Source organism: Lutra lutra, chromosome 9 (assembly GCF_902655055.1).
Source record: "Lutra lutra chromosome 9, mLutLut1.2, whole genome shotgun sequence".
NCBI lineage: Eukaryota > Metazoa > Chordata > Mammalia > Carnivora > Mustelidae > Lutra > Lutra lutra.
In genome coordinates this window covers 61,665,480-61,683,120 of record NC_062286.1, presented here as the reverse complement: position 1 = coordinate 61,683,120, position 17,641 = coordinate 61,665,480, and the positions used below count along the sequence as shown (strand labels likewise).

Here is a 17,641-nt window from a genome sequence, read left to right as displayed (position 1 = left end):
CCAAGCAGCATGGGAAATCAAACTATATGGGGATCTTCTCTTTGCACTATTTAAAAAGTAGTTCTTGGGGCGCCTGGGTGGCTCAGTGGGTTAAAGCCTCTGCCTTCGGCTCAGGTCATGATCTCAGGGTCCTGGAATCGAGCCCCGCATCGGGCTCTCTGCTCAGCGGGGAGCCTGCTTCCTCCTCTCTCTCTGCCTGCCTCTGCCTGCTTGTGATCTCTGTCAAATAAATAAATAAAATCTTTAAAAATAAATAAATAAATAATAAATTAAAAAAATAAAAAGTAGATCTTTTTTTGAAATGATTTTCACACAATATGCTTTCAAAGAAATCAATTTATATCTCAGAATAAAAGCTATATACTGGTTTATGTAACATAATACTTCATCCAGCAAAAACTAAATCAATCAAATTATTCCCAGTGAGTATAGGGAAAATTTTAAAAGGACATAGAAAAATAGCACAAAAAGGGGGTTTTCAAATAGGGGAAGAAGTACTGATTTAAGACCGATAAACCTTAACACAGATAAACCTTAAGTTTATCTCCAGAATCTCCAACTCTATGCCCTTGAGGATTACCTTCCATCCTTCTGGTTATTCCAGTGTTTCCTACCACAAATTAGTTACCTCAAGAAAAAAACTCTCCGAACCAAAACTAACTCCCTCAATGCGGGCAATTACAAAAGTGCTAATGGTAGGGTAACTTAATCCAAAGAGTAATTAGACATTTGTGGGTACAGAGTGCTTAGGTGTTATCAAATATTCAATAGATTTCATGTCAAATGGGCTTTTTCTTAAACATGAAACCAGTCAGGTCCTCTAGGACTACTTATTAATTCTGTATAAATTATTAATTCAAAATATTCCACCCTACAGAAATTGTAGTAGAGGTTGTCTTTCTATGTACAAGTCATAGGAAATAAAATTGTTTCTGCATATAAGCTTAGCATTAATATTTCTAGGGTTCATTTTATTCAATGTTCACTTTTCCTATCAACAATAAAGTTCTAGCAAGCTTTATGCTTGCAACTTTCAGAAAATTTAATATACCCATACAATGCAACAACAACAAAAATTTCAATCATATTTCATATAGACATTTGGATGTCTTAATACCTACCTGTCCTTCTCTGGAAAACTTAAATGGTGGTTTGTGTTTAATAACACTTGTTGCAAGCCTTAGAAGTCCTGTAAGCCCATCATCTTCTACATTACCATCTTGATGATCAAGGATCTCCCTGCTACAAAAAAGAGCACAAACAAAACAAGATAGTTCACATAATTATGTCCTTTATCTTTCCTCAATGATAAAATTGTCAATTTCACATCAAGTTTTACCTTCGAATACAGTCAGCCAAATGTCGTGCCAAAGCATCTAAGTCGAGGAGTGTGGTCTTGTAATACAAAGAGAAAATACAAAATTCAAATATAGATTTTTGTGTTTAGTACCCAGAGATTATTAAAATAAAAAACATCCTTCCCTTATAATTAATAAGAATTTGGTTTTCCCAAATTCATTAACATACTAATTAAATCATAAATAATACACCTACTCTTTGATAATTATAAACTCATCATTGATAGTCCTTCAAAAAAGAATCCAGGGAGGTTGCCTGGATGGCTCAGTTAGTTAAGTGCCTGCCTTTGGGTCAGGTCATGTTCTGGGATCCATGGAACTCCTCATCGTATCAGGTTCCCTGCTCAGCGAGGAGTCTGCCTCTCCCTCTGCCTCACCCCCTGGTTGCTCGCTCTTTCTCAAATACGTAAATAAAATCTTTAAAAAGAATAAAGAAGAATCCAAGGAATGTCAGTAATAAATTATAATGGTCATAGTAATATATGGAGAAGATATAAAGATTTCCTGTTTTATTTTCTCTGTAACAATTTTATTGAGATATGGTTCATATTACCAGTTAATTGACCCACGAAGGTTTGTCTTTAACACCACCTTTAAACTAGGATTTAAAATAAATTTAAATAATTAAAAAATTTTAAAAGTTAAAAAAATAAATTTAAAGGGGAGGTGGTGCCTGGGTGGCTCAATGATGATGATGATGTTATTATTATTTTAATTTGAGAGAGAGAGAGAATGAGAGAGCGAGCAAACATGAGAGGGGAAAGGTCAGAGGGAGAAGCAGGCTCCCCACTGAGCAGGGAGCCCGATGTGGGACTCCATCCCGGGACTCCAGGATCATGACCTGAGGTGAAGGCAGTCTTTTAACCAACTGAGCCACCCAGGCGCCCTGGGCCAGCGATTATTAAGTTTAAGACTCTCAGGTTTTGGCTTAGGTCATGATCTCAAGGCTGTGAGATTAACCCATGCTGCACATGAAGCCTGCTTAATATTCTCTCTCTACCTCTCCCTCTGCCCCTCTTCCCACCTGCACCTACCTCACTGGTATGTGTGCTCTTGCTCTCAAAAGCATAATTAAACAAATTTAAAGGTATGGTTCCAGAAAATTTTAATTTTCATTATAACTGAGCAAATAAACATTTCACAAGATAAAACTTAAGAGGATTCTCAAAGAAACTCCAATCTCTAAGAAAAAATAATGTTGACTGGCAAGCAAGCAATATTAGATTCCTACCTTATTTATTTTCATTTTATTTTATTTTAAGATCTTATTTATTTATTTGACAGAGAGAGAGAGAGAGAGAGTAGGCAAAGCAGCAGGCACAGAGAGAGGGGGAAGCAGGCTCCCCGCTGAGCAGAGCCTGATGCGGGGCTCAATCCCAGGAACCTGGGATCATGACCTGAGCTGAAGGCAGAAGCTTAACGCACTGAGCCACCAGGTGCCCCAGATTCCTACCTTAAATGGGCAACCCAAGGTTAAAAAAAATCAATGTTTGACACCAATGTTTATTTGATACCAATATTTCATGAAAAATCAAGTAAATTAAAACACATTCAATATTTGTAATTATTTCTCAAATAAAAAGTACTTAAGAATTCAATTTACACTGCTCCTTAAAAGTAGAAAGTGCAAATACTTCAGGATTTTTTAAAATATAAGTGTATAAAATGCACTTGGATTAAAATACATTTAAGACTTTTAAAATAATCTCTGCACCCACTGTGGGGCTTGAATTTACAATCCCCAAATCAAGAGTTGCACGCTGTACCGACTGAGCCAGGCAGGCACCCTTGGATTAAAAAACATTTAAAAGGGAGAAAATATTTCCTAAATATCTAAATGTATCTTCTTAAAATATTTCTCATTTTTTGAGAACACTTAGATGCATTTCAGCTTACTCAATTTATGAAGGAAGAAAAACTTATGTGGCAAGTTTGTTTTTGAAATTAACTTATTTTAAACAACTATTTGATAATATTTTAGTCTAAGAAAATTAGATCAGTAAATAAAGTTTCTTAACCTTAAAATAAATTCTATTTGAATTGCAATTTTATTTTACATATCCAAAACTCCAAACCTATATGCTATTACAGAACACTGTATATTTATATTTAAAGTCTAAATTTCACATTTCAAGTAACATTTTTTATCTAAAAATCTTACTCAGAACAAATAGGAAATTACTTACAGGTACCAGATGAAGACATTTCAACAAAGGTCAAAGTAAAAAGAAGAAAGGAATTTAGAGCAAACAAAAAGGTCCAACTAGAGTAAAATAATTATGGCATTTTCAACTCTTATAGAATGATTAAAAAATGCCCTTAAATATAAGGGTTTATATAAAGTCATAAACATACATGTGCATGACGCATCCAACACCATTCAAGTTAATGTACAATTTTCTGAACATACCTGACTAGCATCCTTTATATGTATGTTGTCAACTAATTTGCATAACAACCAAAAATACTCTTTACATCCAGGTTTTAACATTGGTTCTTCTTCATAATCATCTATCTATAAAAAAAAAATTTCAACTTTGTGAAAACATTTTTTTTGTGTGTGAAAACATTTTAAAAAGGGGATTAACTTAAAATTACAATACATTTAAGGAACTACAGACCTTATGAAAAAATTAGGTCCCTATATAAACAGTATTCAAAATTCAACAAAAAATGGAAAGAACACTTCTAGCTTCTGTAAAATTAGAATAACTAGACCCATAAGTGAATAGTATGAGAACTTTCAGAAAAATAATACCCTCAAATTTCTTACAACCCACTCGGAAAAGTCATTATATGAGCAACATTTAATGCTAAATAATGTGACAGAAATGAAGAATTCAATGAAAATGTGTCAACAAAAGAAACCTAAAGAACCTAAGTTTACCTACCCATATGCAATGGTCTATTACTATAGTCTTGAAATCTAAAACATTAATAACACTTTAATATCTTACATATTGATGACAGGTAAAGATGGAAGAAGAAAAAGAAGAAGAAAAAGTAAATCCTACAATGCATCATATTTCTGGGGCTTTACTAACGCCAGAAATTTACTTAGTGAGCTCTTAATTTATTATGTAGTAGAAGGCTTTTTTACAAGGCTGGTATATACACTGGAGTGGAAAAAATTAAAATTTAAAAAATTTAAAAAATTAAAAATTCAGAATATCATAAAGATTTAAAAAAATCTATGTGACTAAATGAGAAGAAAGCTACATTTATGATGTTTTTATCATTCCGTTTTAGTAAGAACAAATGCTATTTCGAAAACTCCATTCCCAGGAGTAACATGAACACAGTACATCCACAACGCTGTCACTTTAAGAACTCTCACTATTCTCTTAGTAAAAATTACATACCAAGCATGTACTCAAAATTATTGCAAGTATGTAATACAATGACAAAAACTTGGGGCAAAGAAAATTGTAGAAATAGAAACTTCTCCTAAAACAGTAAAATCTTACCCTGATAGGTTTGAGTGCTTGAGCATCAGGAAGAAATTTCAATAATGTTGAAGCAGCCAATAGCAGAAAAGAGCGATTAATTGAGTCTCCTCCATCCAGCCCTGACAGAGATAACTTATAAAGACCATTGCAAGACTCATGACGGACCGCCGTCTAAATGAAAAAGCAAGTTCCAAAGATAGCCTGAGTTAAGTATTAAAAAGTTCATCTTAAAATCAATGTCAGCAGAAATAACATGTTACATAGTTTCTTTAGTAATACTTTTTAAATGCAATGTTCTCATCACAATTTCACACACATAAGTCTGATCAAATAAAGTACCCCCAAAGAATATAGCACTATGTAGAAACGTGTCAGAAATTCCCAAATATGGACATGAAAAAAGATAAACACTACAATAACAAATACAAAAGGGACAAAGGACAGAATATTCTTAATAAATTTATAAAACTAAACAAAAAGATAAAATATTTTCAGAACAAGAAGCAATTTAGAAAGTACTTACATCAAAACATTTTATAGTTTCTAAGGGACTTGCCCAAGTGTCAAATCCTTACCTGTGATACAGCCAGAACAAGAATACATATGCATTCAACTCAAAGCTTAAATGTATTAAGACAATGCTGCCTAAAAAAGATGTAACTATTTTAACTAATGTGGCTAAGTGTTTTAAGACACTTAAGTGTTCTAAGAGTATGTTTCTTTCATTTAGGAATATGGTGCAGTATCAAGATACAGGTAGTGACAATTATACTGACTTCAGTGTTGACACTGGAATCAAAATATATTTGATTTATCTCTTGTGTCTAAGGATACACTCTAGTAGTAAAAGGAAAAGAAGCTTCCTCTAAAATATAAATTACCAAAAGAAACATTCGTCTTTCCCAGAAAAAAATTTTCAAAACTCCAAAGCAAAATAATCATGGATTTATTTCAGAAAAAGAAAAATATGAATGCTCTAAACTATTTTACATTCATAATTATTTTGCATTTTTATTTAAATTCAATTAGTTAACACATATCATACTATTAGTTTCAGAGGTACAATTCAGTAATTCATCAGTTGTACATTAACACCCAAGTGCTCACTCCATCACGTGCCCTCCCTAATGTCCATCACCCAGTTACCCATCCTTCTACCCTCCTCCCCTCCAGCAACCCTCCGTTTGTTTCCTATGGTTAACATTCACATTTAAGTGTACAAAGTTCAAAACACTCTCAATCTTAAAGTGTTTAATAAGTACATTCCAGGTAATTGGATATATTTATGGAATCATCTCCACTTGTTTCCATTAGCTTTTTTAAAATTATCAATGCAAATAATATAAAAAATATGAAGAGTAATAATGCTGATTTTCAATCTTTATCTTACCTCAGGAATAAGGAGAGTCAATTTCTTTAACCAATCTTGTAAATGCTCACTATCAGCAAGGCTAGATTTCACTAAAGAACAGCAATGCGCCCAACTCACCAAGAGCCACATTGAATAATGTGAAACTAAAGAGAAATTAGGAAAAAGTATGACTATAAGGCCTGTGTTGTAAAGAAAACACAATGTTCATTATTAAAGATTATCTAATTATGCAAATCTCTATTAAAAATTAGTTATGTGGAACCCTTACTTACCTTCATGCCTAGACCTGTGATCGGACTGAGCTTTCAAAACTCTGTAAAGTAAAAAAAAAAAAAAAAAAAAAATCCACCACCACTAATTAATTTTAGCAATAAAATATAAATGACTCAATTTATTACCACATATCCTTTAAAGTTTATGCAATGTACCCTCCACAGAAAAAGAATAAATTTTAAGAAAAGTATGTTTCCTATGGTCTTTATCTTTTAAAGAAACACTGGAAAATATTACAGACCACTCCGTATGACTGTTCAGATTTAACAAACAATATCTGAGTGAATACAGTATTGACTGAAATAAGTGAACCCTCAAGAAATGCTCATGATGGGCAAGCTGGGTGGTTCAGTCAGCTAAGCATCCGATCTGATTTCAGCTCAGGCCCTGACCTCAAGGTCATAAAACTGAGCCCCCCAGGGGACTCTGCGCTCAGCTTGGAGCCTCCTTGTCCCCTCTCCCATTCCTCACACACACTCTCTCTCGCTTTCTCTCACATAAATAAAATTAAAAAAAAAAAAAAAAAAAAAAAGATTTACTTACTAAAGAGGTGTATTACAAACAGAAAGGTTGTAATGGTTTAGATTCTAAACTTCAGACTTCTAATTTTAAAAATAGTCATACACTAACATACAATGCCCTTCCTTTAGTACTGTTAATGCCAATTTCTATCAGAAATGGTTAAAAGCAAATTACTAAAAAGTAGAGAAAACTAATTTAGTTCTGTATTATTTTACATCCATTTTTCTCCACACATTTAGTTACTTCAGTGAAAAATGTATTACTTCAATTTAAAGTATTAAAAACTTTCATTTTAGCAAAACCAATAAATGGGGATTACCTGTCTTACAAATAAATTGTTTAAAAAAGGAAAGGCACTGCTCTCTAGCATCCTCACTTTGTTATAATTAATAAAACACCTTTCAAAATCTCAAAAAACAAGACTTACCTACATTACTGATTTAAAGTAAAAAAAAGTACTGGGGCACCTTGATGGTATAATCAGTTAAGCATCCCACTCTTGGTTTCAGTCAGCTCAGGTCCTGTTATCAGGGTAGCAAGATTAACCTCTGCATCCTGGCTCTGTCCTCAGCATAGAGTCTGGTTAAGATTCTCTTCCCTCTCCCTTCCCACTCCCTGCACTCATGCAGATGCATTCTCTGTCTCTCTCTCTCTCTCAAATAAATAAATCTTTAAAAAAAAAATAAAAGTAAAAGGTACTAAGAAGTTAAAACTTGTAAATCACATATGTGTCCATGTTTCATGTTTAGTTATTATCATATTGATATAACCAACTTTACCAACAGCAACCTACCCATCCACTTTTAAAATATGCAGCATTAGAAGATTTTTGATGGTGCACCTGGGGGCTCAGTTGGTTAAGCATCTGCCTTAAGAATCGACTCAGGTCATGATCCTGGGATCAAGCCCTGCCTCGGCTCCCTGCTCAGCTGAGTCTGCTTCTCCCTCTGCCCTTCCTCTCAGCTCATTCATTCTCTCTTTCTCAAATAAATAAATAATCTTTAAAAAAAAAAAAAGATTTTTTATAACACAGGCAAAAAGTATGCTCTAGCTGCCTTAACTGATATAAACCTAGCACCATATTAATCAAGGTGAGGGCCTATGGAAAAGATAACAGTGCATGAACAGGCACAGAGAAAAAAACAGGAATGGGGGGCAAAGGAAGTGGGCTCACATTACAGAGATGGTAAAATGTTCTTTAAAAACGGAACTAGTAGAATGAAAAACAAGAACTGCCACAGAGTGAAGCAGCTTGACCATACCCACGTTTATTTTTCCTTGTGTGAGGTTAATCAAGTCAAGTGAACAGTTCTTAGTTCTCATGTAATAAAAGCGAACTAAAACAGTTACTGAATGATTCGGCCTTGTTAACTCAATATATCCTGGCATGTGGGATAATAGAGCGTGGGTTAGTGAGAACACAGAGTTAAGAATTATTTAACTAGGGGAGCCTAGCAGGCTCAGTTGGTTGCATCTGCTTTTGGCTCAGGTCATGATCTCAGGGTCCTGGGATTGAGCCCTGCATTGGGCTCTCTGCTCAGCAGGGAGCCTGCTTCCCCCTCTCTCTCTGCCTGCCTACTTGTGATCTCTCTCTGTCAAATAAATATATAAAATCTTTTTTAAAATAAATAAATAAATAAACTCAATAGAAAAAAAATTTAAAAAAAGTTTTTTTTTTAAATCCAGCTATTAGCTATTAACCACAAATAAGGTCAAGCACTTTCAGGCGTGTTTACATTAGCTTTATAAATCATTCAAGTATAATGGCAACACCTACAGAATACAGAGAAATTAATTTTACATACTTTAACATGACTTACGTGATTATATAAGGCATATAGTCATGTTCCTATGTATTAGTCAGCAATTATCTATATCAAAATTTCATACATTATTTTCTTTAAATCTCTACTGTAGCCCAAATAAATGGGATATTTAAATGCCCAAAATATATTCATATGCACATATTTCCAGCTCTATTCACCAAGGGCCTAGAAGCAAGGAAACCTCAGTAGTGATGAATCCACCATGAGCCCGTATTTTTGGAAGTCTCCCACCATCAGGAAATAGGGCTTCTAAAAGAAATGGCTGATTCCAGGACTAAGGTAGGGAAAACTACATGCCTTGAAGATCTTAGAGTGATAGGTAAAATAAAAAAGGACTCCTCTCTTCCACCACAAATAATATGTCAAAAGGACACATGAACAAGCTTGAGGAGGCAAACTCAGGTACAATTTGAGTAAAGTGAACAGTAATTAATAGTCATGAACTACAACAAACGGAGTGGAAAAAAAAAATCCATGAATTCAAACTGATACTCAAAAGGGAGGAACACAAAGTTCTTCCTCATAACAGAATGTCAACCAATAAACATAAAATGAATGGTTAAGAGAAAATCACTACTTTACAAATATTTCTTAAGGTTTGATTCAGACAAGAATCATCACTGAATGCTAAAAATCAATGAACAAAAGTTTTATGAGAAGCAGCTTCCCAGGGGTCACTTTTAACTGGGAAAAATCAGTAACCTTATTGTAGAGAAACCTGCCCAAAACCACATAACCTAATAAAAGTTAGTATCACTAATAAGGGGACCAACTAACATCAGCAGGATGTACTGGGAAAGACACATTACTCATGGAGTACTCCTGCTAAAAATACATCATCTGTATTTAATCATGAACAATCAAAACTGTTATAATTAGAAAACCTAAATTAAAAGATGCTTTATAAAAGAACTAGCCTGAAGTACCCAGAAATGTCAATATCATGAGAGAAAGGCTAAGAAAGTATCCCTGATAAAAGAAAATGGAAGAAATAACTAAATGCAGTACAGGATCCTAGACCAGGAAAAAAAAAGTGTCATAAAGAATATTAATGGGACAATTTGATTTGAGTGTGGACTATACATTAAATAATACTATCAGAGCAATGTTAAACTTCTACTTTTGAGTCTTTTAGTCAAATTATTAAGAAAATGTCCTGATATCGAAGTATTATTGGTAAATGGTCATGATATCTGAAATTTACTCTCACAAAATTAAAGACAATATGTAAATATGTGCACACAAACACACTGAAAATGCACACTCACAATTATGCAATCAAATTGGCAAAATGTCGTTAACACACAAATGAAAATGAACAATATGAGAGTTAAAATACCCTAACAATTTTTCTTCTCATCTTTTTTTCAAAACGAAGCTTTAAAGCACTATATTCTTGGTACAAATACATACATAATTATGTAAAAACTTCATACCTAGGAGCCAGATTATCATACGTATAAGCAACAGACATAAGTCGCTGAATCAAACTGGTTCCTTGGACAAGAACAAGAAATACCTTTAAGAGAAAAACATTAAAAAAAAATCTTTAAATACACTAAAACACAAAAATGCATTTTTAACCCAAGATTCCAAATTACTTTTTTGTCTATGACAAGGAATATCATATTATAAAAATATCAATATTGAGAATTTTGCAACCAAAATTAAGAATAGCAACTAAAAAAAGAAAATTTATAAATACAGAAGCAAAATTATTCTTTATATTTGATCCACAGATTCTTTAAAGGTCACCCACGTGGGTGAAAAAATATATATTACACATGTCAATAACTTATTGGGGGTGATGAAGAATTAAACATGTTTTACCTCTGACATAAGGGGAAAAAAAGCCAACCAGTGGCAGATAATCTCAATCATCCTGAACTAAATAGAGAAAAGAATGAATACAGGGCACAGGTTCCAGATTGAAAATCCTGAGGTTCAAAATTTAGTCTGCAACCTTTCAAGGTATATGATAATAATACATATTTAATTTTTAGGTTCTACTTTTTCTATATAATGAGAATTCTATATAATGTTCTATACAGTTCTATATAAAACAATTTGCTAATTTATATAAATAAAGAATTACAGACTCCCTTCTATAGATCAGAACCCTTCTGGGTACTTAAGTTATAAGCACTGTTCCCATACTGGAAATGGGAGTCCAGTATAGCAGATAACAGAGGAAGCACTGTAACATAATTAATACAATGTGCCACCTGAGCAAAAGCAGAGAGCAGCAATTAAACCTCTCCCTGGTGAAATCAGGACAGCTTCAAGAAAAGCTGTTTAGGTTAGAAATTTTAAGGTCTGACTGGAATTTGAACCTTTTGAAAGGGCTTTAAGGGGAGCAAATGAAGTAATGCATGACAGTAAATTATGGAAAAAACAAAAAAACCAGTGTCCTTCCTCACTATCTACATATACAATATCAAAACTGGGTAACTCTGTCTCTAGAATATAACAAAAATTTTTGTTCCCATAAAGCTTAACATACTAAATTTTGATTATGATCAACTAATGGGAAAATATATATGGTAAGCACCTTTTCTAAACTATAAAAATGTAACACCGGCATATGCAATGAAAAAAAATCTAATAAGATAATACAAAAAACTATCAATGGTAGTCATCTATGACTGGGAGGGAAGGTTCACCTGTATATTCTGAATTATTGTCAATAATCATGTACTTGCACACATGTAAAAAAAAAAAAACCAAACTTTTAAAAACTCCTTATGTGTGCATGCATTTTATATCTATACTGTATGTTATTAAAATCTCAAGAGGAGATGACTAAGGTCAAAAGCTTTGAAGTTATTTAATGAGTTAACAGAAAGGAACACAATCAATTTGAGTTTTTAAATTATAACCTGGGGGGCGCCTGGGTGGCTCAGTGGGTTAAGCCGCTGCCTTCGGCTCAGGTCATGATCTCAGGGTCCTGGGATCGAGTCCCGCATCGGGCTCTCTGCTCAGCAGGGAGCCTGCTTCCCTCTCTCTCTCTCTCTCTCTGCCTGCCTCTCTGTCTACTTGTGATCTCTCTCTGTCAAATAAATAAATAAAATCTTTAAAAAAAAATAAAAAATAAATAAATTATAACCTGGGAAGATTATTCTAGGAAAAAAAAATAACTAGAACATTATAGCAATGCAAGGTTAAAAATAAGTAGTTGATAATATGCAACAGTGTAGAACATATATAGATTACACTGTAGTCCCCATAGTTCTATTTTAATTGTATTAACTGTAAATGATTTATAATCCTAGCAGAGGTCACTTGTCCCACCTTAATCTCCCAACATTCTGAAAGGGAAATAGGCTTCAAGTTCAATTTCACCAGTAGTTTCCAACTTATGTTTCACTACAATATTTCTCTCTAGAAACAACTCATTACTCTGGTGTTTCTTGGGCAGCTATGAGGCAAGGTACTATTCTCAAAAGGTTACAAATGAGTAAGAGATCTCACTAAAAACTTCTCTTTATCTCTCATCACTTTCAGTCCAGTGACGGAGCCATTCTAAGGGCAAATATTTGATCACATTAACCACTGACAGAATTCTAATTATACCGCTAGATGTGCCAGTTACTATACCATTTTTGTTTAGCTCTAAATCTATCATGCTATAGACTTGCTTTGTGATTCTAGGGCTGGTGGTACACCACAAACTAAATTGCCAGGTGGTTTCCTATGAGGTTCTGTCAACCTGGAACAGAGATTACTTCCTTGTTTTTTCTGACAGCATTGTACTGTTAAGTATTTAACCCAGGAGAAGCCATTTGGTTTCAGGAATAGTAACAGAACCCCTTCCTCCGAGGTCTCAATCCTAGGTCAACAAGATCCTTCCTTATAACCTCATTTCTCATATCTCCAACCTTTTTCTATCTGTTCCACAAACACTAGGGGTGCTGAATGGTTACCTGTCGATATTTTCTTTTTGTACATTTAGCCCTCCAATGCAGACATGTGAAACCAATTCTTTATTTTAAATCTCCTCTGTTGAAAACACCTGGTATGGATTGTTTCCCTAAATGGACCCTCAAAAATTTAGTATATAAATTACTGGGTGTAAATGATTAACTAAATCCTACAACTGGAGAACATCAAAATGGCATACAATTCATTCCTGCAATTTGGATAAAGATCTGAAAAATATTACTATTTCATAATTACTACCACTGGATTAAAAATGAAGATATCACTTCAGCTGTTAGGTCATATTGTGGTAATCTAGGATCACATTTCTTCTGCATTAATGTATTTTTAACTTTGTAAAACACAAACGGAATTCATTACTACAATTTAAAGGCAACTTCTGTACTTTACCTCTGTTAACCTTGGTATATGAAGACCCTTGGCATGATCACCAGCAGCCTTTCTCGATTTACCAGGCCAAGTTCTTTTCCTATGGCTTTCTGCTATACCAGACCAGGCAAAGACATCATGATAAGCTAAATCCAAATCAGATGGATCTACTGCAAACTGGCATATTAACTTCAGCAAGCAAGCAAGACAGTCTAGCTGCCACTGTGGATAAGAAGAAAATGTCACTTCATTATTTTGATTAGTTTAACATGGCCACTATATAACCTGAAAGTGAAAGCTAGAAAGTAAAAAATAATTATAGCTAGTATTTTATCAACGTGCTAAAGAAATTTTACTTACTCATGTACTATACACAGTAGCAATCCAATCTTAAAAAAGAAAACATCTAGGTACTAAGAGGTAAAGAAGAAAACATCATACAAATATCAGATACAGGATTTTTTAAAAGAATATACTGCTCAGAATATATCATAATTTTTTAAAAAGTACTATAATGTAAACAAAGATATAATTTACCTATCACCAAAATGAATTAAGAGACAAAGTATTTTAAGTTGTTTCCCCATGCAAGTGTCATACAGTCCAATATTTTGGAGCCAAAGAATTCTTAAGAATTCTAAAAAAAAAAACCTCAACTGAAAATTCTGCATTTTACATAAGTACATTTAAAATAAAAGAAGTATTTGGTAAAATATTATTTACTATGAAAATTTCATTTCTAACTGATTTAAAGCTCTACTTTAAAATTTTAAAAACACTTCCTTTATATATCATATATATCTATCATTTATGTGTAATTACTATCATTTATGTGTAAGATAAAGAGTTTCATAGTCTCTTCAACAGTTACTTTCCTATCTTTCTAATCCCACTGCCAAACTGTACAGCTATACCAGTGTATCAGGGAAGAGAATTCAGTAATAGTGTATTATAGATTTTCAAGAAAGATACCAAGAAATTTCAGTAATAATCCTTTCAACAAATGGTGCTAGGAAACTGAACAGCCATATAAAAAAAAAAAGAAAAAGAAAAAGAAACAACCCCTCAACCTCACTCTACATATACAAAAATTAACTCAAAATGCATCACATGGGGCACCAGGGTGACTCAGTGGGTTAAGCGTCTACCTTCAGCTCAGGTAATGATCCCAGAGTCCTGGGATCAAGCCCACATCAGGCTTCCCTGCTTGGTGGGGAGCCTGCTTCTCCCTCTCCCTTGCTAACCCTTTCTCTCTCTCCCTCTCTACCTCTCTCAAGTAAATAAATGAAATCTTTAAAAAAAAAAATAATGCATCACAGAACTAAATGCAAATGATAACAATAAAACTTATAGAAGAAAAAACAGGAGAAAATCCTTGTGGACTTCAAACTAAGATTTCTTAGGATACTAACTTAAAATTAAATACTTCTCTGCTTAAAATACACTGTCAAGGGGCGCCTGGGTGGCTCAGTGGGTTAAAGCCTCTGCCTTCGGCTCAGGTCATGATCCCAGGGTCCGGAGATCGAGCCCCACATCGGGCTCTCTGCTCAGCAAGGAGCCTGCTTCTCTTCCTCTCTCTCTGCCTGCCTCTCTGCCTACTTGTGATCTCTGTCAAATAAATAAATAAAATTGTTAAAAAAAAATTAATGGAATGGAATAGAACACCCAGAAATAAACCCTTATATGGTCAAATGATTTTTGACTAGGGTGCCAAGACCATTCAATGGGAGAAGGGACAGTATTTTCAAAAAATAGTAGTGAGAAATCAGTATCCATATGCAAAAGCATAAAGTTAGACCCTTACATAAAACACCATATATGAAAATTAACTCAAAATGAATGAAGGCCCTAAATATAAGGCCTAAAATAAATTCTTAGGAGAAAACAGGATAGAAGCTTTATGACAATGGACTTGGACACATGATTTCTTAGATAGGACACCAAAGGACAGGTAATAAAAGAAAAAAAAGACAAAAATTTTGTGCATAAGACTATCCACAGAGTAAAACAGCAACCTACAGAAGGGAGAAGATATTGGCAAACTATAATATACAAATGGCCAATGAGCACAAGAAAAGGTCCTCAACTTCACTGTTTATTAAGAAAATGCAAATTGAATCCAACCTCACAGCCAGTAGGATGGCTAATGCCAAAAAATCAGAAAATTAAAGTGTTACTGGCAAATATAGGGAGAAATTAGAACCCTTGTGCACTACTGGTAGGAATCTAAGATGATACAGCTGTTGTGGAAAATTGTACAGTGGTTCCTCAAAAAATTGAAAACGTAACTACCATATGAGCCAGCAATTCCACTTCTGCGTATATACCCAAAAGAACTGAAAGCAGGGACATTTATACATCTATATTCATAACAGCATTACTCAGACCAGAGAGAATATAGAAGCAACCCATGTCCATCAATGAATGCATGGATAAGCAAAATGTGGTACACACTGCATACAATGGAATATTATTCAGCCTTAAAAGGAAGGAAATTCTGTAATATGCTACAGTAAGGACGATACTGGAGGACAATGTGCTAGTGAAATAAGCTAGTCACAGAAAGAAAAATGCCATATGATTCCACTTACAGGAGGTACTCAGAGTAGTCAAAATCATGGAGACAAAGTTTGTCTTGGTGGCTTGTCTTGGAATGGGGAGAGGGGAAAATAGGGAGACACTGTTTAATAGGTATAGTTTTAATTTTACAGGATGAAAATAGGGGAACCTGGGTGACTTAATCAGTTAAGCATCTGCCTTTGGCTCAGGTCATGATCTCTGGGGTCTTGGGATTGAGCCCCACATTGGGCTCTCTGCTCAGAGGGGAGTCTGCTTCTCCCTCTCACACTCCCTCCGTGCGTGCTCACTCTCAAATAAATAAATAAATCTTTTTAAAAAAATGAAAATAGTAATGGGGATAGATGGTAGTGACAATTCCACTACAAGGGGAAAGTATAAAATACCAGTGAACTACACACTTAAAAATGGTTAAGACAGTAAATGTTAAATGTTTTTCATAATGATTTAAAACAAAAAACAAAACAAAACAAAACCAGCTTAGTCATGTAAAGCACATGTAAAGATATTCAACATTGCTGGTCACCAGAGATTATGCAAAGCAAAAGCACCATGAAATGATACTACATACCTAGTTTAAAGGCTCAAATTAAAAAGACTGAAAACAGCAACTGTTGCTGAGGATATGAAGCAACTGGAACGCTTATACACTATATGGTACAGCTGCTTAGGAAAACACTTCAGCAGTTTTCTTACAAAGTTAATTTTACATTTACCATATTATTCAGCAAATTCATTTCTTGGTATTTACCCAAGAAAAACAAAAACATATGTATACAAAAAGACTTGAATATGAATGCTTGTTAACTTTACTCTTAATAGCCCAAAACCAGAAACTCAGAATGTACATCAATAAGTTGAGTGGATTAAGGGATATACTACACAGCAATAAAAACTCACAACCAACCAATACATATAGTACTCATTAGCCTCAAATACATGTTGCGTAAAAGACACCAGATACAAAGAACACATACCATTTTATTCCATTTATAAGAATTCTATTAATGCAAATGTAATCTATAACAACGAAAGGCAAATCAGTGGTTGCTTAGGCCTGGTTGGTTGGGAGAATGGGGAAAACTGATGGTTAAATAACAAAAAAAAAAAACAAACAGGGTGGAGGGGTGCCTTGGTGGCTCAGTCAGTTAAGTGTCTGACTCCTGATTTTCGCTCAAGTCATGATTTCAGGGTTGTGAGATCAAGCCTAGTGTCAGGTGTGGAACCTGCTCAGGATTCTCTCTCCCTCCCTCCTTCTGTCCCTCCCCTTCATTCTCTCCTGCTCTCTCCCTCTCTTGGTGGAGGGGAGGGAGGAAGGAGGGACGATGCAGGGTGGAACTTCTGAGGTAATAGAAATGTTCTCTATCTTGTTTCTGTTGGTGGATTACACAAATACCTACATTTTTCAAAACTTAAACTACTTTTTAAAATGAGTTCATTAATTACTGTATGAAAACTATACCTCAACTTCCTATCACACACAAAAATTAACTTAAATGGATCAAAGACCTAAACACTGTAAAAATTTTTTTTAATGGATCAAAGACCCAAACACTAAAAAAATTTTTAGACTGTAAAATTCTTAAAAGAAAATGTACTCATTAATATTTGTGACCTTACATGACACACTACTTTCAAGAATGAACCTTACTTAACATTATGCTAAGTGAAAGCAGCCAGTCACAAAGGACCATATACATATTATATGGTTCCATTTATATAAAATGCCCATAATAAGCAAATCCATAGAGATAGTAAGTAGATTAGACTAGTGGCTGCCCGAGACTGAAATGTTTCAGGGAAAAAACGAAGAGTGACTGCCGAGTAAGTGTGGGGTTTCTTTTTTAAGGGTATGAAACTTGTTCTGGCATTAGTGGTAATAGTTGTCAATGTACTAAAAATCACTGCTTTTTAAAAGGTTGACTTTTACTATATGTGAATTCTACCTCAAAAAAT

The 17,641-nt window shown here is 34.1% G+C and overlaps 1 protein-coding gene across 4 annotated transcripts in view; it reads right to left on the bottom strand.

The window, feature by feature from the left end:
* Window positions 1-17,641, bottom strand: part of USP34 (ubiquitin specific peptidase 34) — a 242,333-nt gene that overhangs the window by 72,882 nt on the left and 151,810 nt on the right. For all 4 annotated transcript variants that reach the window (XM_047745811.1, XM_047745813.1, XM_047745812.1 and 1 more), the window contains 8 exons: window positions 13,130-13,330; window positions 10,237-10,319; window positions 6,452-6,492; window positions 6,198-6,322; window positions 4,826-4,978; window positions 3,769-3,873; window positions 1,340-1,395; window positions 1,122-1,242 (listed from right to left, as the gene is read on the bottom strand). In XM_047745811.1, the coding sequence (XP_047601767.1) occupies window positions 1,122-1,242; window positions 1,340-1,395; window positions 3,769-3,873; window positions 4,826-4,978; window positions 6,198-6,322; window positions 6,452-6,492; window positions 10,237-10,319; window positions 13,130-13,330 (885 nt within the window). The remainder of the gene's footprint in view (window positions 1-1,121; window positions 1,243-1,339; window positions 1,396-3,768; window positions 3,874-4,825; window positions 4,979-6,197; window positions 6,323-6,451; window positions 6,493-10,236; window positions 10,320-13,129; window positions 13,331-17,641) is intronic.